This window comes from Lissotriton helveticus, chromosome 2_1 (assembly GCF_964261635.1).
Source record: "Lissotriton helveticus chromosome 2_1, aLisHel1.1, whole genome shotgun sequence".
In the NCBI taxonomy this organism is placed as follows: Eukaryota; Metazoa; Chordata; class Amphibia; order Caudata; family Salamandridae; genus Lissotriton; species Lissotriton helveticus.
In genome coordinates this window covers 2,031,449,946-2,031,476,566 of record NC_136059.1, presented here as the reverse complement: position 1 = coordinate 2,031,476,566, position 26,621 = coordinate 2,031,449,946, and the positions used below count along the sequence as shown (strand labels likewise).

Sequence of the window (26,621 nt, the reverse complement as noted above, 5' to 3'; positions counted from 1 at the left end):
TCATTATCAATAGTGTACATTGCTAGGTTGATGTTCCAGACACCACGTTTCTGAAACAATATCCAATGTCTAAAACTAGCCAGACATCATCTTCCTATACTAGCATATGACTGCATGGGCACAGACTCCAGACCTACAACTTGAGAGTAACTACATGCATCACTGTGGCATGGATCACCTGCAAGCAAACACAGGCAATCACATATGAAATTCTGGTCCATATAGAAATTATTTTCCCATCTCTATTAACAGCTGATCTAATTAAAAGCACCTAAACAAAAGTAACTGTCTTGTAAAATAGTGTTATAATAGTATGCTAAATGGCTAGGCGAACTGTATCAATGGCATAGCAATTCCCAAAGGGAAAACAACTAACACTAAACTTCCATTTAGCATCTTCACATTTCGATCATCAAGTGCAAGAGTTACAAATGAGACCATGTGCCACTAACCCACAACACAACGAAACTATGATTTCATTAAAGACCAAATACAGGCTCATTATTTGAGATCTTCTTTAAACTAGAGCAGTGGTTCTTAACCTGTGGTTCGGGGACTCTTGGGGGTCTGAAAAGCCTAATCGGGGGCCCGTGACTGCTTTAAAAAGTAAAAAATATTAATAAAGTATGTATAAATAAAGAAGCACAATGTTCAATTGAAAATTTCAAAATGTTCTGTAAATGTGAAGGAACTTGGAGACTAAAAAGTCAGTGAGTACCCTCAGATTGATTTGCGCATCAAACAGAATACCATATAGATGACTAACCCATATTAAATTTTGAAAAGCTCCAACCTTCCTCTTAAAATACAAATGTTGACTTTTTTTATATTTGTTTGCAAATTATATAAAATATTTCCCCATTTGTGTATTTGTTTGATGCATGCTTCGTTCTGTATTTGTAGTGTATTGTTTTGCTCTTCAAAACATCGAAAATGCTTAGGCCAGTGTCCCTGGCTTCCAGTAATGACTCAGTGGGGGTCCCCAGATTCCAATCATGATTCAGTCGGAGTTCCTAGGTTTTATTAATGAAGTCAAAAGGTTAAGAACCGCTGAACTACAGTATTGGAGTCTGATAGGTTTAGAACCATTAAACTAGAGTATCGGAGTATGAAAGGCGTATGAACAGCAAAAGTACACCAGCAGTCAATTATCTCCCAACCTTGTCCCTGAGGCATGGATCGTTGAACCATTCCAACAGCTTCTTGCCCACATCCATGGGGCTTGTAAGAAAAGTTCTGTATGTCAGCAGGAAATCTTCGATAAATGTTGGATCTACCACAGAGTGTTCTTCCACCAAATGCATGGTTAGTCTTTCAGTTGTTCCCTGCAAATTGCATCAGATGGCAAGATAAAATATATGCAGGTTATACAATATCTGACGACTGTGAAGCAGAAAAGGACACAGAAATCTAATTGACAAGTGAGTGGCAAGATAATCAAATGCAAAATAGGAGTCAATTAACCTTTCTCCAAAGAGGTGATTAAAACAGTCTTTCATTTAATAAACTAACGAGCTAGCATGTTTCAGCTCTCTTTCAAATTAATAAAGGGCATAATGAACTTTATAGGAAAGTGCAGAGAACGCTCTTCCGATGGAACGCATCTACTTATGTAATACGCAGTGTTAGTTTTTTTACCTTAATAACTATGTGGCCCTTTCTAGTCCCTGTGCGATCAAGTTCTCGGTGCTCCTTCACCATCACTATCTCTCCTTCTTCCTCCACCTTTTGCATGTTCTTCTCCACTTGGTTGAGGATGCGGCAGTAATCCTGCTGTGCTATGCATACAAACTACAACAAACAAACAAAAGTTAAAGAGACAGAAGCAGAGAAAACAGGGAACCATTTTGATTACCCTTCCCCCCCACACACCCCATGACCTAATTGCCCATACTCTAGTGCATCTGTTGAATCCTGGGTCAGAAGAATGACCGCTTATCTGTTTCATTTTATAGCACAGTATAACTTAGCACGGTTGAAACAAAGACTATAAATCATGTAGGTTATCAAAAGATGTAAAGCGTCAGTTACCATATAATAATTTCTTTTGGAAACAATACTGTACAGGGCAATGCCATGAGTGATACCAGTGGTCGCACGCCAAATGCTTAAGACAAGTACACGGACAGAATATTTTTTAAGACAGCTAGAACTGAAGCGGATATTTGAAAAGGTCAAAACAGCTGCTTATACTGTCAAAATCCATTACAGTGGGTGAGGATGTGCTTACGAATCACCATTTTCTCAAATTTGCTTCAGTGGAGAAACAAATGCTTTTGCATTACACAAAAAAGGCTCTTTTCAGTGTACAAATACTTTATTACACCTCATATGCTTTTACCACGCATGCGTTTACCACAAAATTGATAGTCTATTGGAGTCGCTAGATGCTTTGAGATTGACAAAGGCAGTATGCCGAAACGAGTCTGTCACCTGTTTATGTGGAAATAAATGTGATCTTTTGAAACCTCTCAAAATATATATATACACACACAAACACACACACATATATATATATATACACATATATAGTCGCTAACAAAAACAAAGGTTACCGTGACGTTATAGTTCGGAAATAAAATTTTGTTTTAAACTTAGTTATATGTTTAACACTCAAACTTTTAGAAAACACTCACAATGACTGGATGATGTCAGTGATGTCACTGACCATGTGATGAGTGATATAATAACTATAACGGCTGAATCTCATTCGATTTGTAAGAGTGACATTTAAGCCTAACTATAACATCCCTGTAACATTTGGTTTTTTAAGTTAATTTGTATGTTTAAAAAAATATTTCCTGTAACTGTAACCTTTGAGAGTGAGTGTGTGAGTAAGTGCATGAGTGTCTCAATGGGGGGGGGGGGTGTGTGTGGTGTGTGTGGTGTGTGGTGTGTGGTGTGTGGTGTGTGGTGTGTGGTGTGTGGTGTGTGGTGTGTGGTGTGTGGTGTGTGGTGTGTGTGTGTGTGTGTGTGTGTGTGTGTGTGTGTGTGTGTGTGTGTGTGTGTGTGTGCGTGTGTGCGTGTGTGCGTGTGTGCGTGTGTGCGTGTGTGTGTGTGTGTGTGTGTGTGTGTGTGTGTGTGTGTGTGTGTGTGTGTGTGTGTGTGTGTGTGTGTGTGTGTGTGTGTGTGTGTGTGTGTGTGTGTAAGTGCGTGCATGAGTGTCTGAGTGAGTGTCTCAGCGGGTCTGTGAGTAGGCGTGAGAGTCTCTGAGTGGGTTTGCGAGTGCCTCCATGTGTGTGTGTGTCTGTGAGTGAGTGAGTGTCTGAGTGGGTGCGCTAGTCTCTGAGTGGGTCTGTGAGAGGATGTATGTGTCTGAATGGTCTATGAGATGCTGTGTGAGTGGCTATATGGGTCTGTGGGTGGTTGCATGACTATCTGAGTGAGTGTCCGAGTGCCTCTGTGAGTGTCTGAGTGAGTGTCTGAGTGGGTGTGTGAGTGCCTGAGTGTGTGAGAGGATTTCTAAGTATCTGAATGGGTGTCTCGGTAGCTGTGTGAGTGACTCTGCCACAAAGTACAGCATCTGCCCATTTAATCAACAATTTTTCTCAAAATATCTGCCCAAGTGGAGTTCTTCTACTGGTTAATTACTAAGTGCTACCTCCTTGGGTAAATGTCCAGTACTTTTTCTACACTATAGCAAAGTAATGGAGCATGAGGAAATGTCACCAGTGACCTTGTATGTGTTTTGGCATTGTGATTATTCGTTGTGTGTCTTTATCCCGGAATATGTAATAACCTAAATCCTCCTATAGAGACGATGACAAGACTAAAAAGAGGTAAATCTCCACCAAATAAGGGTCATTCCTCTTAACTATATGAAGTAATGGCTTATTTGTTTGGTGAAGATGTCCTCATATTCCTCAGCATCAATAAACCCCCACCAAAATGGATGGGAATCGCGCTGGGAGGCCGCTTGTTAACCTGTCCATCATGCTGGCAAAAGGCAGGAAGATATGGGGTACTACTAAGGGGGGTAGGGCCAAACGGAGAAGCCTCCAAGTGATTTGCATATTTGCATATTCCCAGCACTTTAAAGGGAGAACCATGGACTCCGCTCTAACCAGGACTGGACAACAAAGAACCCACTCATCACAGTCACATACAGATTGTGCTTCAATAGATCAAAGATGTAGTCACCTAAACAAAGGATTTCAGATAGTTTTTCAATATGGATTTGCTGAGAAAAAACACTTGCTTTGCATTCGTCAAGCCCAGGCGTTAGGATCATTTGTCCTTTACAGAAGTGGAACTTCAACGGGGGCACCTGTAATGTTTACATTTGTAAGTGCCTTCTGTTGAGGTTTAATTTCTGTAAAATGAGCATTAGGGTTAAAACAACCCTGAAAAAACTTAATTGGGGCGGCCCTATCGTCAGGCCGGTGTTGGCTCCTAGAGACCCCATCCCCCGGGGCCTGGAAAATACTAAATAAGGGGAGGGGGCAACATGGCCCCCCTCCCAAGGCCAATATCGGCCTGGCAACCACATCCCTGGGGGCCCGGTCATGTCTACATGGGTGCCCTGGAGCTCACCCAGGGCACCCAGTGTGCTATGGGACCAGGGGGGTCTCAAGGCCCCTGCCGGTCCCAGGCAGCTCTCTGCCTCCTGTGGGAGCTGGCATTGCTCTTGCACACAGGGAACTGCTGGAAATGCGTTTTCTGCGTGCAAGAGCAATTCTTTCATCTCTGAATGTCTGAGATAGGGAAAGAGATAAAAACTCAGCTTCCAGAAAGCACAAGCGGTTTGACAGCTTCCGCTTGTTGGAAGAGGTATGTTTTCTTTTGACTGGCAGGAGCCATCAAAGCTCCTGCCAAGCAAAAGCAAACAGCAATCAACTATGTCCCAAGGGTGGGCACCCAGGACATAGCAGCAGCTGGCCCTGGGGGTGGTGCTACCCAGGGGCATATATGGCTCTAGGAGAGAGGCTGCGCAGCCCCCCTTCTTCATTTAAAAAAAGTATTTAAAGTTTATTGTAAGAGGTTGCGGTCCCCGTGGCTCTTGTTTCGGTCCGCGCAGCCACCATATTCATTTTTTATCTTTATAGCACCGAGAGGTGGTGGTCCCAGAGGCGAGGGGGCGCCTGTGCCCCCACATTAAGATTGCCACAAGCCCTGGGGAGGTAGTGATGCCGGGACATAAATAAGCCCTAGGATGGGGGGCCCGTGCACCCCCTGCTTATTAATTATAGACAGCATGCCCCTGGGACCTAGCCCACCCGGGGACAATATTAAAAGCATGCGTGGGAGACCGTGCTTTAATTTTTTAATCACATCGTTAATAAAAAATGAATTGCTTTCTTTGCCCTGCCGGGGTCCCTCTGGGACCTCAGGACCAAGGTTAAGGTGTTAGGGTATTCACACCCTGCCCCCTTTTCCTTGTCCCAAGATGGCTACCAACATTGCCTTGTTAACTTGTTGGCAGCCAATTAGAGCTCTGCAGATCTCTGCACAAGCTCGTTATTATTCGTGAAGGTTTCATGATCGTAGATATATAAATTTGGATTTCCTATAATTTCTCACAAACTACTGAACAGATTTACACCTAATAACTGAAAGCACAATTTGCTAACTAAAAGCTGCCTGTCGGCCAATAGGTGTAATTCTATCCAGTGGTTTGGGCTTGAGGCGTGTCTAAAGAATCTATGTGAATTAACTTGGGAAAAACACTTTTTTGACCTCCCCCCTTTTCTCTGCCCCCACTTGACAGATCGCCCCCAAACTTGCCATGCACAACTAGAATCAGCGGGGCACTTTTTTGGGAACAAATTGTGAAGATTCATCAAACGCGCCAAAGATATAGGCAAATCAAAAAACGCTTTTCCTATGAAAACATGGTCCTAACTAGAACTACCTCGGGGTGGTGTCATATCATGAGTAATGTAATATGTGAGGTCATAACCAGTGCATTCCGGTCGCATAAATTATGGTTAGCTCAGGTAACTACAACTGCAGAAATTTTGTGCGTGTGAAATAATAGCCTAACCATAACATCCCTGTAACCTTTGGTCTTTTTCAGTGAACATCTATCTATCTATCTATAAATATATACACACACACACACACACACATACATACAGACACAAACATTTATACATATCTTAACTGTGTGGTAAAGGCATGCATAGTAAAGGCATATATGTGGTAAAATCTAGCATGGAAAAAATGTGTGGTAAAGTCACTTTGTGGAAAAATCTGCGTTGTAAAGACTGCTTTCCATTACAGGCTGGCAGGAGAAGATAACGACTCCATCCCTACCATGGGTTTGCTTGTTTTTTGGGGGGAGGGGTTTTGTGGTGCTACTTGGAAAACAATACTTGCAAAGGGTGACTTCCGCAGAGATCATGTTTAGATGAACAAGGAAAGTAATATTCCACTAAACGTGGAACTTCGCTAACGTGAACGCCAGATATTTCTTCCAGTGAAGACTCATCCGGCAGTGGTGTGAGATTTGTTAAGAGGCTGTGTTTGTATGGAGAAAGGAATTTATTTTCACTGGTTTTTCTTTGCCACAGCAAAAGAAGCATTTATCATTTAGGTGGTTAGACAATCATCAGATAGTGACCACAACCCATTATGCATGGAAATCCACTGGGCAAATGTGATCGGCAAAAATGGAAGTTTAGAGATGATCACTAAAGAGGTCTTTCCTTCCAATTGTAACCGGAAGTTAAAATGGAATGTGGTTAGGTGTGAAGAGGGGAAACTTAGTAGCATTAAAGAGATAGTTTTAGCTGAAACATGTAGCCTTGCAGCCGTTGCACTAGCAGCGCCTCACCCTACCAGTTCAAACTTGCCAGTCTTGTACAAGAACCTAGTAGAAAAAATAGGAGAGTTTTTCCATAAGAGGTCACAGAGGATATCCATGTCAAACCAAAAATCCCCTAAGGGTAACCCCTGGTACACGGCAAATTGTAGAGGAAGGAGGAAGGCTATCACGCTAGCTATAAAAAGCAAGGACCCTATAGCAGTGAGATTTGCCAGAAAGGAGTACCACAGAAGCATAACCTCAGCCAAGAAGGATTGGGAGGAGGAGTATTGGCAGCAACTTAAGGCTGCAGCCGGTGGGAAAAACTCTATTTTGTTTTGGAAATTGATTAACGCCCTTGATAGAAGGGGGACAGAGCCGATTTTAAATCACATAAATGAACACCAATGGTATTCCCGTTTTTTAAAATTGTACTGCGAGGATAGTTCTGAAGGTCAAATAACATCTCCAGCTATGGAAACTCAGAGCGAGCCTAGCTTGGAGATAGGAAGCAAGGAAGAGCCATTCTCCCCGCGGGAAGTCCAAGATGCCATTTTAAAAATATTACCAGGGAAGGCGGCCGGCCCAGATGGCCTGCCGGGGGATTTACTATTGCATGACCCCAAAATTTGGGCAGACCTTATAGCCAGTTTAATTAACTTAATCCAGCACGGCCATCCTGTCCCTGAATCCTGGAAGGGTGCGGAGGTCATCACTATATACAAGAAAGGTGATAGAGATGACCCACCCAACTACAGACCAATAAGTTTAATCGATACCATCCAAAAGGTAGTTGGCAGGGTCATCATAAACCGATTAGAGATGTGGTTAATAGATGATGGTATTTTGTCCCACTTCCAGGCGGGATTTAGGCGTAATGTTGGTGCTGTGGACCAGGTATTTCGGTTTTGTGCAGTCTATTGGAAGTCAGTGTCCATCACTAAGGGTAACCTGTACTTGGCTTTCATAGACTTGAAAACAGCATTCGATGTTATTCCACGTGCCAAACTCTGGGGGGTCCTATCGGATATGGGTTTCCCTAGTTATTTGTTGCAGCTTGTCATCAAGCTCCATGATGACAATTATGCAAGGATTCAGTGGGGATGTCAGGGCCAATTGACAGGGAGGGTACCAGTCAATAGAGGGGTGCGGCAGGGATGTGTGATGGCTCCGACACTGTTCTCCCTCTTTATAAATGGGGTGGTGGACCATTTGAGGGAGGACCCTGCGGATGCCCCTGTCCTTGCTGGGGAGAAACCCCCCACACTCCTCTTTGCGGATGATACCCTCCTGATGTCCAAGACCCCCAAGGGTCTGCAAAAATTGCTTGACCGCTTCAGCGTTTTTTGTAAAGACCGTGGGCTAACGGTTAACACCTCGAAAACGAAGCTGATGGTATTATCATCTAAAAGAAATCTTAGGAAACCTTATCTCTCCCTGAATGGGACCTCTCTAGAGGTAGTGGATGAATTCGACTACCTTGGGGTCAGGCTCAGTAATAACATGAGATGGGACTCCCATATATCAAAAATGGTCCTAAATCTTAAAAGGGTCTCTGGAGCCATATTAAAGAATCAGCGCCTTTCTATTAGCAGAGCAGTAGCCCCTGCCCTGGCAGTTTACGAGGGGAAAGCTTTAGCCTCGGCAGTTTATGGCTCTGAATTGTGGGGTGCAGAGAACACTAAGGCATTGGTAACTGCAGAGAATAAGTTTATGAGAGACATAGTTTCGCTTCCTTCCTTGACCCCTTTGAAACCACTATTCCTTGATATGGGTAAAAGATCAATTTCAGAAATAGTTCAACTCCGCCCCTTGCTATTCTGGGTGCGCCTTAGAAGGACCCCGGAATTAGCACAATATGCTTTAGTGTTGGACGAGTTAATCTCTTTGAATACATCCAACAAAATAAAGTGGCTTAATAATCTAAAGAAGCTGGTGGAGTCTATAGGCCTGGCTGAGTCTTGGGCCTCACAGTCCCCTCCCACCAAACAAATTGTTAAAAAACTATATTGGGATTGAGCAGAGGCCAAGGACCTCAATAACACTACCTGGGGACCTTTGACGAACAACTTTCTTGAACATAAACTTACTAGAAAGTTAGAACCATTCCTGGACTTCATCCAGACTCCTCGAGATAGAACTTTGTTCCTGAAATTAAGATATGGTACCCTCCCCCTCAAAAAATTTATGGAAGGGTGGAAGGTCAGGAGGGTGCATGACTTAAAATGCCCAGGTTGTCCTTGTTTGGAAGAATCCCTTGGCCATTTTTTGTTTGCTTGTAATGCCTATAAGCAGGTTAGAGCAAAATGGTTGAAACCAGTGTGTAGGGAGCTGGGAGTCAGGGATCACAGATCAGCGCTGCGCATTATTTTAACCAACACTACCTGTATGTACATTGTTTGCGGGGTCGCCAAGTATTTGGCTAATGCTTGGCTTATCCGGTCAAGGCTGCTATCCAATGTCTGTTCAGATCCACACTAAGAATGAACTTTTTTAATTTTGCGTAGACCCTCCTCTACTTTTTTTATTGTTTGTGGTGATGATTTTAAAAAAAATGAAATTGCAGTAATACTTGGTAAATTGTCTTATATATTGTTTTTTTATGTCTGTACTTTTATGATATATATTTATCGAATAAAGTATTACAACATTTAGGTGGTTTGAAATTTATAGACAGTCGCACTAAGAAATGATTGTTGCTTGGGGTACTGCCTCCTCCAGGGTAGATGTGAATGGTGGCATTTCGTAACATGCTTGGAGAAACAATGCATTATCAGAGACGAGAAAAACGCAAGCAGGGATTCAGCTAAACAAACGTGAAGAGGCTCCGTTTTCAAAGATATAGACCTTGGTTTGGGAATCTTCTGTGTCCTCTTCCAATATATTTAGGTAACAAGACAACAATGAGCACCTTTTAGGTATGATGCACCTTTACCACAATGGAGGTAGTGGTCAAGATTCCGTGGCCAGAAGAATGATACAGTGTTTCAAGCCTTCATCTCATGTTACTCCAGCAGGGTCTAAAGAGTACACATAGGACACATAGGACTTTTTACAGGTAGAAATTACATCAAAGAGGAAGTCTGTCGGAATTCTCCTTCTCTGCGAGGTCTGGATTCTCAGCCTTCTTTCCACTGCATCAGAGGCTGGAAACGTAAGTTTCATTCTACTATTCACCTTTATGTTTCTTTTGCTATGCATGTTAGTTTTTGCTCTGTGGTTTTGCTACGTGCTGTTGCTGTTATGAGTAAAAGATTACTCGGGCACAAATGAAACTGCAATCAGCGAGATGTTCCACTTCCCTGCCAGGCTCCCTCGCATCTCTCTCATGCTGACGCATGGAAAATAGTGCTAATGCGAAACATTTTGTTATTCTGAAGGCAGAAAATTACTTTAAATGTTCCACTCAGATAGAAAATCAGGGTCTGTGTACGTATTGTGAACTTTCAGTTTTCAGGTACTGTTTTCACTGAAATGAATGATGGAATCACTTTTTTTTTCAGCACATCCTGTATTGTGTGACATTCCTCATCTATAAGAATTTGAAAAAAAGCAGATGACATTTAAAGTTTTTTCTTTCGCATCATTTCCTGCCGAACATGGGCCACAAGCACTAACTGCACTAGTAATTGCATGATTTAGTGGACCTCTATTACCTAAAACGTAGACAATGTTTAACGTAGACAATGTTTAACAGAGTTACTGCATCTATGCAACACTTGGAACTAGGTTTGCTGAATCACTCAATATGCAAAGCCAGTTGAGTTTTTAGACCAACAAATTCACATGCAGTTAATCCATGGACAATCTATATGTTTACATTTGTATCGCATGTATTCATTATGGGTGTAGACTGGTTTCACTGATCGGCCATAGGCACACAGATAAAACTGAACAGTGCATGTGTTTCATGCCAGCCTCCAAAACACTGTGCTGGCAATGTCCATTGCATTCAGAATGAGGCTGCCCCAATTGGTGGCTGGAATGAGGGTGAAGGACCACACCACAGAGGCACTGCCTCAACGGCACAGGCTATCCGCTGCTTCTGTGTCGGATGCCCCCAAGCAATGCATCAACAGTAGTAGGTTACTTTGAATAGGGGAGTTCAGGAGGCAAATCACAACCATCTCCGAAACTGGGGCAGCAAAGACTCAAACCAGTACATGTGGGATTATAGGCTGCATGCCAAGCTACAAAAGGAACGTGCTGAAAAGGACTGTGCCTAAAGGACACAAGGGGAATTTTGCAATGCCACACTTCCACTTATGCTGTTTTTTTTTTATTCTTACCGTAAATTAACATAGTAACAGAAGGCACTGAAAATGGATCATCCATTACTCAACAGTCGTCCTTCAACTAAATTGCACAAGTTTTCATAAAAAGGATGCGAGCAGGACACGTTTATGTGTAAGGTCACTGAGGTATCCCTCAGGTGCAGTATTTTTTTTTTTATGTTAGTCACAACTCACCTGACAGTCATCAACTTTGGTTCTCATTACTCCTTTCATGTACTCCTTCTCCATGGTAGGGGAAACACCAAAACTGTTTCCCATACAGAGGATCTCAGTTCTTCCATCAGGGTAGGTCACTTCCACTGACCCATTGAGGATGACAGACCAGGAATCTAACTGCAAATATACAGAGAAGATTAAGCACAGGAGTTAGAAGAAAGTCACTGATCACGCAGACCATCCATTCCAGGAAATAATGTAGCCACTTTTTATGTTTACCTTACGATTCAAAACAACATACTTTGTTCAACTTATTTACAAAAGTTAATTGTGTCACTTCCGCAAGGATATTAGTTTTCATCTATGGACTGATGATGACAATTTGCCCTTGTGAAATCTCTTCGCCTGAGGTGGTAATGCTGGCACGTGAAATAAGAAATCTGAGATTTATTCAGCCCTGCACATTTGCATTAGCCAAGTTGACTCCTTCTCTCATTACCAGATTTTGTTTCTTTACATCTGTGTTCAAGACAAGATCGCCGGTGGATGCAAGTATTCTACACCTAGTTGTTTTAAATGTTTAAATGCTTGACATTCATCGGAACCAAGGGGTCCGTCAATATTTAATATAGTGAGTTTCTTTATAAGTAGTGTGACTACATGAAGGCATGCTTGGAATAGTCCACCGGGCAGAGCTGGGGAGGGGAAAATCTTGGGCTCCTCTGACATCCTGCAGGATGATATTTTGAAGAGCACTCATTGACTGACTTGTCAAAAGGACACAGTACAGGTATTGGACACACCAGATTTAAGAGCTTCACTGAAAAGGTGAATTAGAAACATCTTCAGCCAACAGAGTATCACTCACGCCCATTGCCTACGCTGACCACAATGCAGCCGGAAATATTGTTAGGTTAACATTAATTGACAGTTAAAGATTGGAGATACTGCATTCATTCAGTTGTTGCCAATAAACGATGCACAATGTAGGATTACGTGTCTATTCTGATTTTCAAAACCTGACCTTGTCAACAAGAATAAGATAGGTCACCTCTGGAAACCAGAGCCATTTTAAGAGGCAAGCTACGAAGAAGCAGAGAATTTGATCTCCCTGCATGTTTCCTTTAGCAGATACTAGACTATTCAGAGCAGCACAGTGCTGGACAGCTTTACAATCAAACAATATGAGCCAATAGAAATGGTCGCCCCCGTGCAGTACTCTTGTTCTCTGGCAGGATGCCTGGATTCCTCGTAGATATTGATTCAACTTTACTACGCTTCCAACAGACAGATGAAATATTGCTAGTTCTGTGAGTTTCAAGTTGTGGTATAAGCACATAAAAAGAACTCACTGCAAGCAATGCCTGTGAGCACATACAAAGAACTCACTGCAACCTATACCTGTGAGCTAAATGAAAAACCTATAGGGATAACTGTTCAGGTTGTAGTGAATGTAAAAGCATACAGTAGTGATTGTGGCCATTACAACGTAATGCAGATTTTTGTCTATAAAAACAGCAACCTCACTGAGAGCTTTTTGGCGCTGCAAAATGCTAATTAAATGTACAGGTCTCCACTCATGTCTAGACTCTGTTGTAATATCTCAGGTGCCGTAAAATGCAAATTTAGTCTCCCAAAAGCAAAACCCAAGATCAGGTATAGAACAAAGAATTGGCTGCTTCCGTTCAAAACATATCTCCACAGATGCTGAGCCCAGGCAGGGGTAGGAGAAGAGCTGTAGCTTTATCCCCTCAAAAAGTGGAAAACTAGCACTTTACGCAATGTCAAGTATTATGTGTACAACTTAAGTGCTGAACTTAGGAGCTGATGCCCCACCCAAGCCACCATGCCTAGAAGCAAATTCACTAGGAGGAGAACTCTATTTGTCCAAAACATTGGTATGTGATTATACTCGGAGATGTCCTCTAAAAAAAAGCACATTTTAACACCTTGACCGCGGCGCCGATTCCGCCCCTGTGCTGGACATTCCAGAACAGGGCGTGGTCGTGACGGAACGGTTCCGTCACCAGCATCAAAGGGGTTAAAGGTAGGCAGGAAAAGTCATCATTAACTGGTTTTAAGCCTTAAACCTCATATGTTTTTTCTATTATCCGAAACAAGAGAGCCACATTTGAATGTGGCGTCTTATCACACGTGAATTATGAACAATTTCTTCATAGTAACATTCCAGCTTGTTCCACTACAGAACTTAAGATAGTAAATCGATGAGCTCCAGATAAAAGACCATGCTCACTGATCCTAACAAAATTAAGAGACAAACCCATTCAAGATTTTGATGACGGCTCAATACGCTTTGCAGAAATATCCATGTTATATCCATGGTATATCCAAAGGACTCTTGAGAGGTATCAAGGAAATCACACCCTTTATCCAGCACAGATGCCATGATTAGACCTCTGCAATTCAACAAGATTAGATCAGAACGACAGCTCTGACCGTTTTGGGACTAAAACTACGGATGCACCACTGAGCAGAAGAAAGCATGCTCCCATTTAAGACGTTACTTAAGGGAAACTATTGCAGAGTACTTTGGGTAACATCTTCAGCTTGGTTCTGTTGATCATGTGATTCTGGTCTCCACTGTGCATTATGTATGGGGTCATTTGAGCTATGTAACCTTTACTGCAGCAGCTGCTCCTTTACCGAGCATACTATAGGTAAAAAAGGCCATCCAACACTATTCGAACCCAGTATTATCCATGCGGTTTCGCTTTGCAGAATAATGTAAAATACATAACATACACAAAATTCTATTTTTAATCACCCGCATAATTTCAATACACTGATTAATTTTAACCCTCAAATTAGATGTGGTTGAACTATGAAGCCTATGTAAACTTAATACACCCAACTATACACGGAGGATTGAAACATTTTTACACCTCTAACGTGACATGAAACCTGAATTGTGATTGCAGACCCATAAGGAATTATAATAATTTTGCATTGCAATTTTACTGGCACTGAAACGGTTTTATTTACTAAAGAATCATTACACTCAAGTTCTGCACTGCTGCAATTTGCTGCTTCTTCATTATTCAGTCACCACCCTCAAGCATACATCAGTGTTTTCTGTACTCTTTACAGTCATTAGTGAATATTAACAGTCCAAAAATGAATTAACAGAATTGTGGGCATGCCCAAAATATTGTTTTGACTTGAGAATGTTTGACAGTAGTGTTTATAAAAGGTTTACTATTTTGTGTTACTCTTAAAATTTTGTTAGTAAGTTCTAAACAGATGTAAGGTCATTTCAAACAAACATTTAAAGATTTTCCATTTTTTTGCAATTTCAGAAAATATTCAGCGCACACTTTTGGGGAGAGGATGTGGCCCAAGGGCTAGGGCGATAGACCTCAAATCTGGGGAACCGGGTTCGATTCTCGGCAATGACGCTCAACATCCTGTGATTCTGGGCAAATCACTTAATCTTTCAGTGCCTAACAAAAATGAATGTGTCCTTGTGTAACCTAACTGGTGCTCTTGGGAAAATGCCTGATACCCGATACCTTCGGGTCTCGTTCGCGCTATATAAAACAACAAAAAAATGGGCAAAAGTTCTGAAATCGGTTGAGACCTGCAGAGCTCGGTTTAACAGAGAGCTTAACAATTCACAGCCAGCTATTTGTTGTAGTAACAGGCAGACAGGGAGAAAGAAGTCTACGGTAAAGGTTGGTTGAGGTCTGCAGCCCAAAGAGTCAGACGAAGTGCTGCAGCACTGATGTCCAAGCCATTCATACCGAGGCGCGGCAGGTGGGATGAAGAACAGAAAATGGATGTGATTAGGAGTGTTGGTGTTATTGCAAAAAAATCAGGAACAAAGCCAAGGTGGTGAGGAAACCCTGCCATCCCCAACAGTCCATCTTTCAGCGAGCTAATAAAGAGAGAGGCCATCTCTAAAAGGAATGAACGAATAGGATTACTTGTAGAGGGCAAGTGACATCAATAAAGTGGCACTGCACTAAGAATTGGGCTGGGGCAAAAAGATCCAGAGCTCAGAGGGCAGAAGACCCTAACAAAGCAAACAGAAGCCCAACAAAAGGAGAACCTGGATGTTAAACACCTACTAACAGTGGCGCAGTGAACCAACTAGAATGCACTATTCGAACAAAAGAAGCTCGAAGTAGAGGGAAGAGAGGGATTTCTTGCCGTCGAGGAGTTTAACAACTTGATCAAAGAAGGTTTTTATGGCATTTTCCCTCCTGGATTCACACGACTATTCCCCTAAACTTCTTTAGAGAAAAGTGTGTCAATGTGAAAAACTTGCACAGGTTGACCCTAAAGAAACAGGACAAATGGTTAATACTGCCTATTGGAGGCAGATTTTTCATCACTTTGTAATGTATGTGCTGTCACTGTGTACTTTTCAAAATGATAATAAAAATTGATTATCAAAAAAAAAAGAAACAGGACAAAATCAAACTGACTTAGCTAGAGTAGAAGGCGCGGTATTGGCCGCCCTAAAACATCAGAGACGGACCAATAGGAGATGGGAATTCAAAGAAATATCTCTCTGAGAAATAAACATGAGACTTCTCTTGGTGCCAGAGGATGAAGGTAAAATTCTGAAAGGCTTTATCGTTCTCTGGAAGCAGAGATGTATGTGCACGCATTACACACATTTGGCAGTGTCCCTATTTGTGCCATGAAGGGTCTTTCACTGAGTTCAGAGTGGGACACTGCACCCTTTTATAGTAAACGTTCTGTCCCCAGCGCAACCATGATGGACATGCGTTAGTGAAAGGTGGGATGGTTGTTTCACTGTGCGGTCCGCGAGTCGTTGCTGTGCTGGTGGCAACTGTGCCTGAGTGACTGCACCCATCTGCAAGTTTATGTACATGGGAGTACAGAGACCCACCGTCAACCTTCCAAGGGGCGCATTGACGGTGCACCATCTTGATGTGGCACTCAGCCACTGGTCCTCCTGAAAGTCTTTTAGCCTTTGTAACATGCTTTTAATATGGCGTGGGAGCAGAGGCCTAGTGTTTCCTCATTTGCCTGGGGCCAGGCCCTCATTCAAATGAGGACGCATCCGCCTTATGATCGCCCAGCACAAAATGTGCATTAGTGTGATCCGTAATAATGAAGGGACTGCAAAAGTATCTGCACCCCCTTCTATAATACTAAAGGGCAATTATCAGACAAAAATAGTAGTATAATCAGACAAAAATAGAAGTTGCACCCCCAGCACACCCAATGCAACGCAGCCCGTGGAGTACACAGCCCAGATCTGTTGGAAGTTAAGCACCAGTGTTAACACTAAGGACATCGGAGCTGGCATAATCACAATGGGGAGTAGTACCATGATCTTGAACAATGAAGACATAAAGGATAGAATCTTTAAGCAGCCCAACAACGAGACAAAATGTTAAAAAGTGATGATAAAATTCATTTCTTTTTAGGCACATTTCAAACCATTGTAGAAAGGAGAAGAATGTTGGAAACACTAAGGAGGGACTTCACAGCAAATATGATTTCCCACAAGACTGAGCACTGTGGCCATGGGAAACCAGTACTTATTTTGTAGAGTGGAAGATGCCTGAGAATTACTGGACTCCCTGGAGGCAGAGTATGTCCCTACTACATGCATGAGAGAGGCTTCTGTCATTCATGAACCATCGGGTAATGCCGTAGCCACACCTGGTGCCTCAGATAAAATACAAGAGCATCTTGCAATGAAATAAAAATACCTGTTGAGTGAGGTCAACAGAAAGGTACCAACCCATCCTCTTTGGGTAATCATTTTACCCTACCTACCACCATTACAAAATTATCCTTATGATATTGCTCCCTCACACTCTAGGGTCAGCCACAGCACAAGAATGAGCATTTTAAAACACCATCTGCTTGAAGGGGAATGATGCATTAATTGACAGAGGCAACACAATAGAAGCCGAGTATGTGCAAACCTGAAAAAAGCAAAGGAACCTGCAAACAAGTATATGGTTTATACGAACATATTATATGGGAGAACAAGAACTGCAGAGCATACATCTAGTACGTTGAATCACAATCAAATTTGGTCAACATAAGATTCACTCTAAGTTCAGTAGAGTTGTTAACAGAAAGGGGCAATCTAGGTCCTTTCTGTTATATGGCCCTATTGGGAAAATTATGAGAATGGATTTAACTGTCTTATATGTCACAGAGGCACACTGTTTACTTCGCTGCTCCATAAAACAATAGGATTGTTTATTAAAAAAAGTTGTTAAACTACAGGCACAAATGATTACATTTTAAATATCTCCACAGGGCCTATATGACCCTCAAACTGCTTGCGAAGATGAGCCCCACAGTCTCCAGCATCTGTATGCATTGTGGTGCGCCTTTTGCAGACTTCATGCATTTGGCATGGCAGTGCGCGTCAATGTACACATATTGGTAAGATGTTTTCTAACAACTGTCCATTATGGTGGAACATTCTATACATCCCTCCCCCTTGATGGCCCTTCTGGGATATGTAAAACCTGTGAAGAGGAGCATCAGAAGGTTTACTGCAATGGCCTTATTGATAGCTAAACGCCAGGTATCATTGCAGTGGGGCAGGCAACAATCCCCATTAGTGAGCACATGGATCAGAGATCTTACATACTGTGACACCATGTGTGATACGTACGTCACACTATTACCTGCTTCATCATACCCTTGTGACATTTGGCAACCACTGAAAAATTATTTACAGTCATACATCATTGACCCCTGAGGGACTGACTTACATCTGTAAGTCACTAACTGGTTTGTCCCACATGCTAGCCGCAGTTAATGTACATTCTATGATATATCTTTTTTTTTTTAGAGATAGTATCCCTGCACCAGTAATATTGACTTGATTGTGCTTAACGAGACAGCTGCTTGCTATTTACTAATGCTCTTTTTATTTGTTTGATATGAAGAACATACTCCTTTGTATTCGTTTTTTTGTTTGATGTTGATTGTAATGAGGCGTCTCCTTTCAAGGTGTTGGTGACTGCTGGCTTTCGCCAGGTCAAATCACTGTCTTGCTCAACTATATGCCTGGTTGCAATGTCTTTGAAATTTTCAATAAAATTATTATTTTTTTTAAGTTGTTAATAGAGATATTTGTTCATCAGAAATCTTTTCATTTGTATTTTGAAAGAAGTGATCGAGGGATTGGCTCTGATAGTGGGTGGCAGTGAGTTCCAAATTCTAGGTGCTAGGCCAGAGAATGAGCGGTTGTATGTTGTCTTCTTGTGGAGCTTCTGCAGTTCTAGCAATAGGGAATTGGCACTTCATAAGGAGCGACTGTCCCCTGACCGCTCGCGTTTATTGGCCAGGTAAATGGGAGTGTTGTGGAGTAGAGCTTTAGGAGACCTGAAGGCTATCTTCAGCTGCATCCTTGCTTCAAGCGGAAGCCAGTTTTAAAGTTTTTGGTCTGGACTGATATGATCAAATTCCTAGATCATCTAGTTGCCAAGTTCAGTAAAAGCTCTTAATAGTGCTAGCCTTGTTTTGGGCAGACTTGCAGGAGTAGCAATCCCATAGTCTAATCTGGAAATGACAAGGGATTGTACTGCTAAGGGGGTGAGAAAGGTTTGATTTTCCTGAGGATGCTCAGCTGATAGTTGGCTCCCCTAGTTGTTGCGCTGATATGATCTTGCATATTCAGAGTTATACCAAGAGATCTTGTGGAGTCAATGATAGTTGGGAAACAGTTGAGAGCTGTAAGTTGTTTGAGCTATTCATGTATTTGGACAGAGCAGTTGTGGGGGGGTGATCAGGAGGAATTCCATTTTGAGGGCGTTGAGCATGAGATGGTTGTGCGTTAGCCAATGCTGGGTTCGAGGCAGGGTGTGGTTGAGGGTCTTTACGTTTCTGGGTTTTTCAAGTACAATGGAGTGTCGTCAGGATACATATGACAAAGAATATTTGAGTACTTTAGAATTTACGTGAGGGGTTCCATAAACAGATTGAATAGTGTAGGAGAGAGCGTGGATCCTTGAGGTACTCCGATATAGACCGAAGTGGAGTCAGAGAGGGTATGCTTGATTTTTAGTTTTTGAGATCTGTTATGTAGGAATGACACAAACCAGCTTGAAACGAATCCAGATAGCCCCATCCTAGCCTCCAGAAAGCTGATCATGTGGTCATCTTCGACCGTGTCAAATAGTGGAGGATCGATCCAGTAGTATAAGTAGGCATGATTCTTTCTGATCTAGCAGTCTCAGGGCATCATCAACAATGTGTGTTAGCGCTGTGTTTGTGCTATGTCCCTTTCTGAAGCAAGATTGCCAATCATCCAGAAGATGGAACTTCTCAATATGGTCACAGAGATGTAAGTGCACACATTTTTCTAAGACCTTTGCTAGTGTGGGGAGGTTGGTAATGGAACGGAAGTTGAGGTCAGACTGATCGGTATTGGGCTTTTTGAGTATAGGTGTGACCAGTCCTATTTTTAGACAGTCAGAAATCAGGTCCTGAGATCGGGGTGCATTAATAATCCTAGTCCAGAGCAGTAGAATGGAGGATGTTAGTTCTTCGGTAAATTAGCAGAAGCAGGATGAAAGAAATGATTTAAGGATTATTAAAGGAATGCGGCAGTTCGGGCATCCCAATATAGGTTAAAAATGTGGCCAGTCATACTGGATGACACATGGTGGGGTACTGCTGGATTAGGTTGCCCGAGTGACTTCCTCTGTAATATTGTTATGTGAAATACAAATTAAAGTTATTAAAGAACGTTCAGGCTTAAAGCATATGAAGACCAAGTTTTTAAGGCCTTATAAATTACATTTTTTACATCCTGAATGGTTTAGATTATTCTGTACATTTCAGAAATATTTAACTACAACATAGAAAATATTTTAAAACTTAACTAATTTTACTGATTCTATTTATTAAACCTTAAAAATGGTTTGTATAAAATCAACTTAACAACAACATTCTAAATACTAAAACATTTAACTTACAATTTTAATAGTTTGGAACTAAATTCCAGATGTGATTTAACTGTAAAAAGAATTCAAATCCTTTAGGAGTAATTTTAAAGCTTGTTTAACTACTTGCAGCTTTAAAATTGTTTGCTTGCTTTAACCACTAGTTTCAATCGCTAAAAAATAGTACATTTGTTTGATTATCACTTTCAAAAAGGGTTTTGAGATGTATTCAAACGCAGTTATCACATTTAAAAATACGAGTTTCGGCGATGTGGGGGTGGGTGATACTCCACCGCCGCATCCCCGCAAACACCAAGATTTGCTGCCACCCGCCCGATTACAAGTTATTTGTAGTCTGGCAAGCAGGCGGCAAAGAGTTCCCATGGTGGTGCCACTTTTAAAGGCCACGACGGATGTATGAGCGTGCGATATTACCTGGTCTAATGTACTTGCAACAGTGGGCATTTCTGCCTTCCCAATTTTCCAGGAAGAGACTGCACTGTTGAACTTGAGAAAAATCAGAAACCGAGAAAGTGACATCTATAAGAAGTTAAACTGATTTTCTCTCCCCATTTACAAACCTACTGGAACATCTGTAAATCCCACTTTTCAGCCGTTTTGCTCTTCTGTGTATATCACAATATTTTAAAAATCCAGTATTTTTCTTTGATGTCAAACAGTCTGCACCAGGAGCAGTAGCTATGAATTCTATTGACTGAGCAGTGTCTAGAATCATATTAATTGCTTAATTATGGCCCAGTGGACTCTGTCATCTTAAAAGCAGAGTTCTTATACTATATTTCCTTACTTGATACTTGGCTACATTATACTCCATGTGCCTCAGTAACTCGATAATAAAGTTAGAACTAGCCAGAAGCAGGGCTTCCAAGTACAAAACTATATTTACAGCAATATGTACTTTATATTTTATTAGAATTTGAAAAATTATTGGCTTGCCTAATGTCTAGATAACTTGGACTCTGTCTCCCAATGACTGCCGGCTCCAATCGTCGTGCTGGCCAGGCATAGCGTAAAGAGATCCACTGACCCGTCACAGGCGGGGTGACAGCTTTTGCTAGGATGGAGAAGCCTTTCTAACTAATGAAATGGTGAATTCACAGGGAGGTACTTAATTGAGAAAATGTGTGTTATTAACATTGCACCGCAATGGGAACATCTCACAAGGTTCCTGCATTGCATGGACTCGAAAGTCCATGCAGTGCATGTTCCTGCACTGCATGCGCTTTTGAGTCCATGCCATGCAGGAACCTTTGCGGTACAAAAGGGGGTGGTGATGGACGGAGCATCTGAATCAATAAAACACTCACACCAAGTCAAAAGATCTGGGTTTAATCCATCACCGTTCTTTAGCCCACTCTGCCACCCCAGTTTAGACATGGCTATATGCAAATCAGTCTGACCCTGTGCGTCATGGGAACAGTCCAGCCCGAACTGTCAAGCCATGTCTTCCCTGGACCGGAAACAAGCTTCCGAGGACCGGTTTCTGGGATTCCAGCCGTCTTCAGCCCGGCTTGCTTGAATCCAGTGGCAAAGTGAGCAAGGGACTCACGTCTGAGCATACCCTGCCACACTTATGGCGGCCAAAAGCGGTACAAAAGGGGTGGTGATGGACGGAGCATCTGAATCAATCAAACACTCACACCCAGTCAAAAGATCTGGGTTTAATCCATCACTGTTCTTTAGCACACTGCCACCCCAGTTCAGACATGGCTATATGCAAATCAGTCTGACCCTGTGCCTCATGGGAACAGTCCAGCCCGAACTGCCAAGCCATGTCTTCCTGACCGGAAACAAGCTTCCGAGGACCGGTTTCTGGCATTTCAGCCGTCTTCAGCCCGGCTTGCTTGAATCCAGTGGCAAAGTGATCAAGGGACTAACGTCTGAGCATACCCTGCCACACTTATGGCGGCCAAAAGCGGTACAAAAGGGGGTCGTGATGGACGGAGCATCTGAATCAATCAAACACTCACACCCAGTCAAAAGATCTGGGTTTATTCCATCACCGTTCTTTAGCCCACTCTGCCACCCCAGTTCAGACATGGCTATATGCAAATCATTCTGACCCTGTGCCTCATGCAGGAACCTTTGTGCATGCACACAGGGAGGCACATGTTATGCCCACCTGTATGCATGCACAAAGGGAGGAGGCACAAGGGGCCCTGTTGGCCCCCCTTGGTTTCCTCTCCTCCAAGGCTTACATAGAGGAGGAACCACCATGTAAACACTGGAGGAGAGGAAACTTGTAATATGGTTGGTGGGCTCACGTTGGTCCAGCCAAGCATATTGCGGCCTCTGACCGCCACGCCACCTCCAGAAAACGGCAGCTCCCTGGCGGTGGACCGACAGCCTAACTCATAATGGGGCGGTCGAACTGCCGGTGCAACGGTGGCTGGACTGCCACCGCCACAAGTCTGGCGGTCCTCGGACCACCAGACTCTTAATCGGGCCCTTATTATGTGGGCATATAGTGCATTCTTTTTAAATATATTTTTGCCACACTTTATTAAGATATTGGGAAAAACATGCTGGCTAAATATTACCTAACAATGTGCCAATTTTGTTAATGGGTAGAATTGAATTACGTGTGCCAAACCTGTGCTTAAATTGACTATCTCCTGTCTGTGTTTGAGAAAAAATATTTCTTGGTGACAATAAGAAAACATTTATTTTCATAAGCAAAACAATTTATAAAAATCTCGTCTTACCTCTTCACCATCGTTCAGTACTATGGTTCCAGCCCTCTCCACCACTGCAAATACCATAACAGCACATAGCTCCCTTCTCACAGACATGGTCATGTTGGCAAAAGCAGGCAGTTGATGCATGAATTCCAAGAGTTGCTCTGAAGGAAAAGAAGCTCAATGAGATACACATGACCTAATCCCGCATTTCCACCAACATCGAAAACTTTGCTCTAATTTTAAAATTTGATATTCAAAGGCCACATTTGTTTGACTTGACAATCACGTGTTCACTTCAAAGTTCCATTACCATGAATTTTCTTTTGGATAACTTTTTTTTTTTTTAACAAAAAACACAAACTTTTTTCGAGATCTTTGTAGGAATGGTAATTTGATCACTGATGATGATCCATGCAATTGGCAGCAGAATGTGGAATCATGAAAAAATGACTATCACAGGTTTCAAGAGGCCTTCCGGTGACAAGAAAAATGTTTTCTTTTCGCCTAGTCCTACATCCCCAAAAATAAGGATTACATAATGTATGAAGTTGCTAAGTTCGGTTTTAGGGTCATTGTTGCATCATTCACTGGACGGTCCTGGGAATGACTTGCAGACCAAGGGCCACCTTACAATGATCTTTAACAAATGGGTCAGAATAGTAAGCCCCTCAAGGTGGGCTCGTGTGATATTGATGTTCTATAAAGAATGTATTCTTAGTGATAATGGCAATCTAGATTCGTGAAATATTGGGTCCGAAGTGTAGAACCTAACTCAAAATTTAAAAAAAGTAAATAACCTGGGATTTGCATTCAGACCAAAGAATGTGAAAATGGAATGAAACACCTTTGCTTCTGCTCCACGGCAGTTATAACAGATTTAGCCTAATGAAAAACAAGTGATGTCACTGTCTCCCAATAGATCATGCCGGCTACTGGAGGGCAGCAATGTTGAACAAGCATCAGCATAGCCAATAGGTCTCGCCTTTGGGACCTTTCACTTTACTGCTGTGCGAAAGGGAAACCATACCTGGGATACCTGGGAACCGAGAATCTGTTCAATATTATTGAAATTGTCTTACAATACGTACTTCCACGTGAGAAAGTTACACAAGTGTACTTTCTGCTCCTACTTTTAAACTCAAAAATAGCTGCTTTAGAATAAACACAGCGCAAACGACCCCCACAGCCAAAACTTCTCCCAAATACTCGACAGTTAATAAAACTGCCCCTCAGGGTGCCTGCTGTATGTGCATATTTAATGCCAGCACACACATCATTTTCATTATGTTCAGGGTGAAGAACAACGAAGCGTCATTATCAAGCAAATGGTCTTTTAAAGACCAGTGAAGTACTTAGGTGCGGCTGTGTGTGTGCCCATGAAGCTGTCTCAGCCCGGGCTGCTATACACGGGGGGTTGGGGGAGGGCTGAAGCCCTATGATCTCAATGGGCGTTGCTCGCCTGTGAAAACTATCTGGTTTGGGCAAAGCATATCTTGAGCAGAACCATTTTGATTTTCACACACAGGCGGCAAAGTGAAAAACATTTCAAGTTTACACACCCCTAGAAAAAGCCACTGAGGACTGAGAAAGTTTAACCTTGGTGCTTTTAACTGTGTGACCTGCAGCAGAAGTCTTTTTTAGGTCTCAGCCAGCGATGGCCTAGCCAATCTCTAATTGTTGGTCAAAGGACAGGTTACCTAGGAGAAGCATCGGTAAATGCCATCCAGCGGTCGTCTGTGGCACTAAAGTCTCACACGAACAGGTCAATGACCATGACACCGCCACTGAATCAGACAGACCAGAAGCATATACTCACCCAATGAAGGACCTACACACCTGAGAGCACTCAAAGGCCATGCTTATGACCAATGGTACATTGCACAAACGACCATAACAGCACATAAAATGATTAATACTTCCACTCTTCTGAACTAGGAATAAAAAAACCCTAGATCAAATAAACTGCAGTTTTGAATTTGGAGAAACCTGAATGGTTCAATGACTTACGTATGCCTTTAGGACAATGCATGTCATTAACAAAGCAGTCGATTGAACGTGCTGAATACTTTTAAGATAAGAGGCTGCTTTTAAAGGCATCATTTTCATTTGAAACTACCGCTATGACATTATCCTAACAATTCACCCATCTGCAGCATGGTTGCTCAAGAGATAAGAACCGAGGAAAAGTGAGCATGCAAGGCAAGCCGTTACTTTGCTGATAATGGCGAGACGACACGGGAATCAATGCGCGGTTGATGTGCACTGCATTCAAATTCAACAGAGCAGTGAATTCTGACATAAGAGCAATACTGTAGACTTATAGCACCAGAAATTATAGTCCTACTTTTCTCATACTAAAAAGCTAAAAAAAAAAAATTTGTAAAAGGTGCATAAGCCTCACACAAGTATCTAGGGCAACAACAACCAAATATCTCCCACTGACCTCTTATTAAAAGATCCTGTGGCAAGCAACTCCTACCAATTGTAGCTATTATTGTAAAAAGTCAGCATATAAACGATGATCACATGAATGATTTACTACTGCCTCCTGTCGGCCATTAATGAAGGCCCCCCCTTTTGCTTAAAAGGAGCATAATTTACCTCTAGCAATTGGTAGCCCATATAAGCAGCCAACTGACCTACCACCATTTAGAACTCAAATAACCCTTGTGAACTCAAACATCTCAACTACAGAATTTGAATAGCATTTCTACTAAGCGAGTTAGACACAAGAGTATTTGATGCCAATCGGGGACATTAAGAGGAGTCAAACACACTACAAAACCATAAGGTGGTTGTATGAGCATGTGAAGCTACCAGGACTAACTGTTTTATGTACTTGCAACAGTGGGATATTTCTGCCTCACCAGGTTTCCACGAAGAGACTGCCCTGCTGAACTTAAGAGAAATCAGAAACCCAGCAGGTCACAACTATAAGTAGTTGAACTGATTTTTTCTGCCCATTTTCTAACTAAATGGAACATCTGTAGATCTCACTGTTCTGCCGTTTTGCTCTTCTGTGTATATCACAATATTTTCAAAATCCAGTCGTTTTCTTCCATGTCAAACATTACACAGCAGGAGCAGCAGCTATGAATTCTATTGACTGAGCGGTGCCTAGAATCATACTAATTGCTTAATTATTGCCCTGTGGTCGCTGTCATCTTAAGAGCAGAGTTTGTAATCCTTCATTTCCTTACTTGATACTTGCCTACAATATTCTCCATGTGCCTCAGTAACTCGATAATAAAATTTGTACCAGGGCTTCCAAGCACAAAGCTATATTTATAGCAATATGAAATGTATATTTTATTAGCATTCTAAAAATTTATTGGCTTGCCCAATGTCTAGAGAACTTGGACTCGGTCTCCCAATGCCTGTGCCAGGTCCAATCGCCGTACAGCGCAGGCATGGTGTGAAGAGACCTGCCGACCTGTCGCCGGCGGGGTGACAGCTTTTGCTAGGAAGGAGCAGCTTTTTTAACTGATAAAACGGTGGATACACTGGGAGGTACTTAATTGAGAAAATGTGCATTATCAACATGCAGTACAAGAGAAAGCACAGGCGGAAGGCAGGGAGGCGTATAATTTATTGGCAAATACTCGTGGATGCGCTGAAATCATTATTCAGTTTGGGTCAAGTGAGAAATGAAACCATTGTTGCTCAAGACACCTCAACAGATTGCTTCACAGTTAACTGCAGGTTTGCTACATACATTCATAGCGCAGACTCCACAAATCAGTCCAGTGCATAAGGGAATTACTATCACCTCATCCTGGGATCAACTCACCAATGTCATCATCTGTCC

At 42.3% G+C, this 26,621-nt stretch overlaps 1 protein-coding gene across 1 annotated transcript in view; it reads right to left on the bottom strand.

Moving 5' to 3' along the window:
• Window positions 1–26,615, bottom strand: part of RAPGEF2 (Rap guanine nucleotide exchange factor 2) — a 197,514-nt gene extending 170,899 nt beyond the window's left edge. Inside the window, exons 1-5 of the mRNA XM_078677004.1 lie at window positions 26,604–26,615; window positions 22,838–22,974; window positions 11,215–11,373; window positions 1,639–1,791; window positions 1,161–1,325 (exon numbers count right to left, since the gene is read on the bottom strand). Of these exons, the coding sequence (XP_078533130.1) occupies window positions 1,161–1,325; window positions 1,639–1,791; window positions 11,215–11,373; window positions 22,838–22,957 (597 nt within the window). The 5' untranslated portion in view covers window positions 22,958–22,974; window positions 26,604–26,615. The remainder of the gene's footprint in view (window positions 1–1,160; window positions 1,326–1,638; window positions 1,792–11,214; window positions 11,374–22,837; window positions 22,975–26,603) is intronic.
• Between the last annotated feature and the right edge of the window lie 6 nt (window positions 26,616–26,621).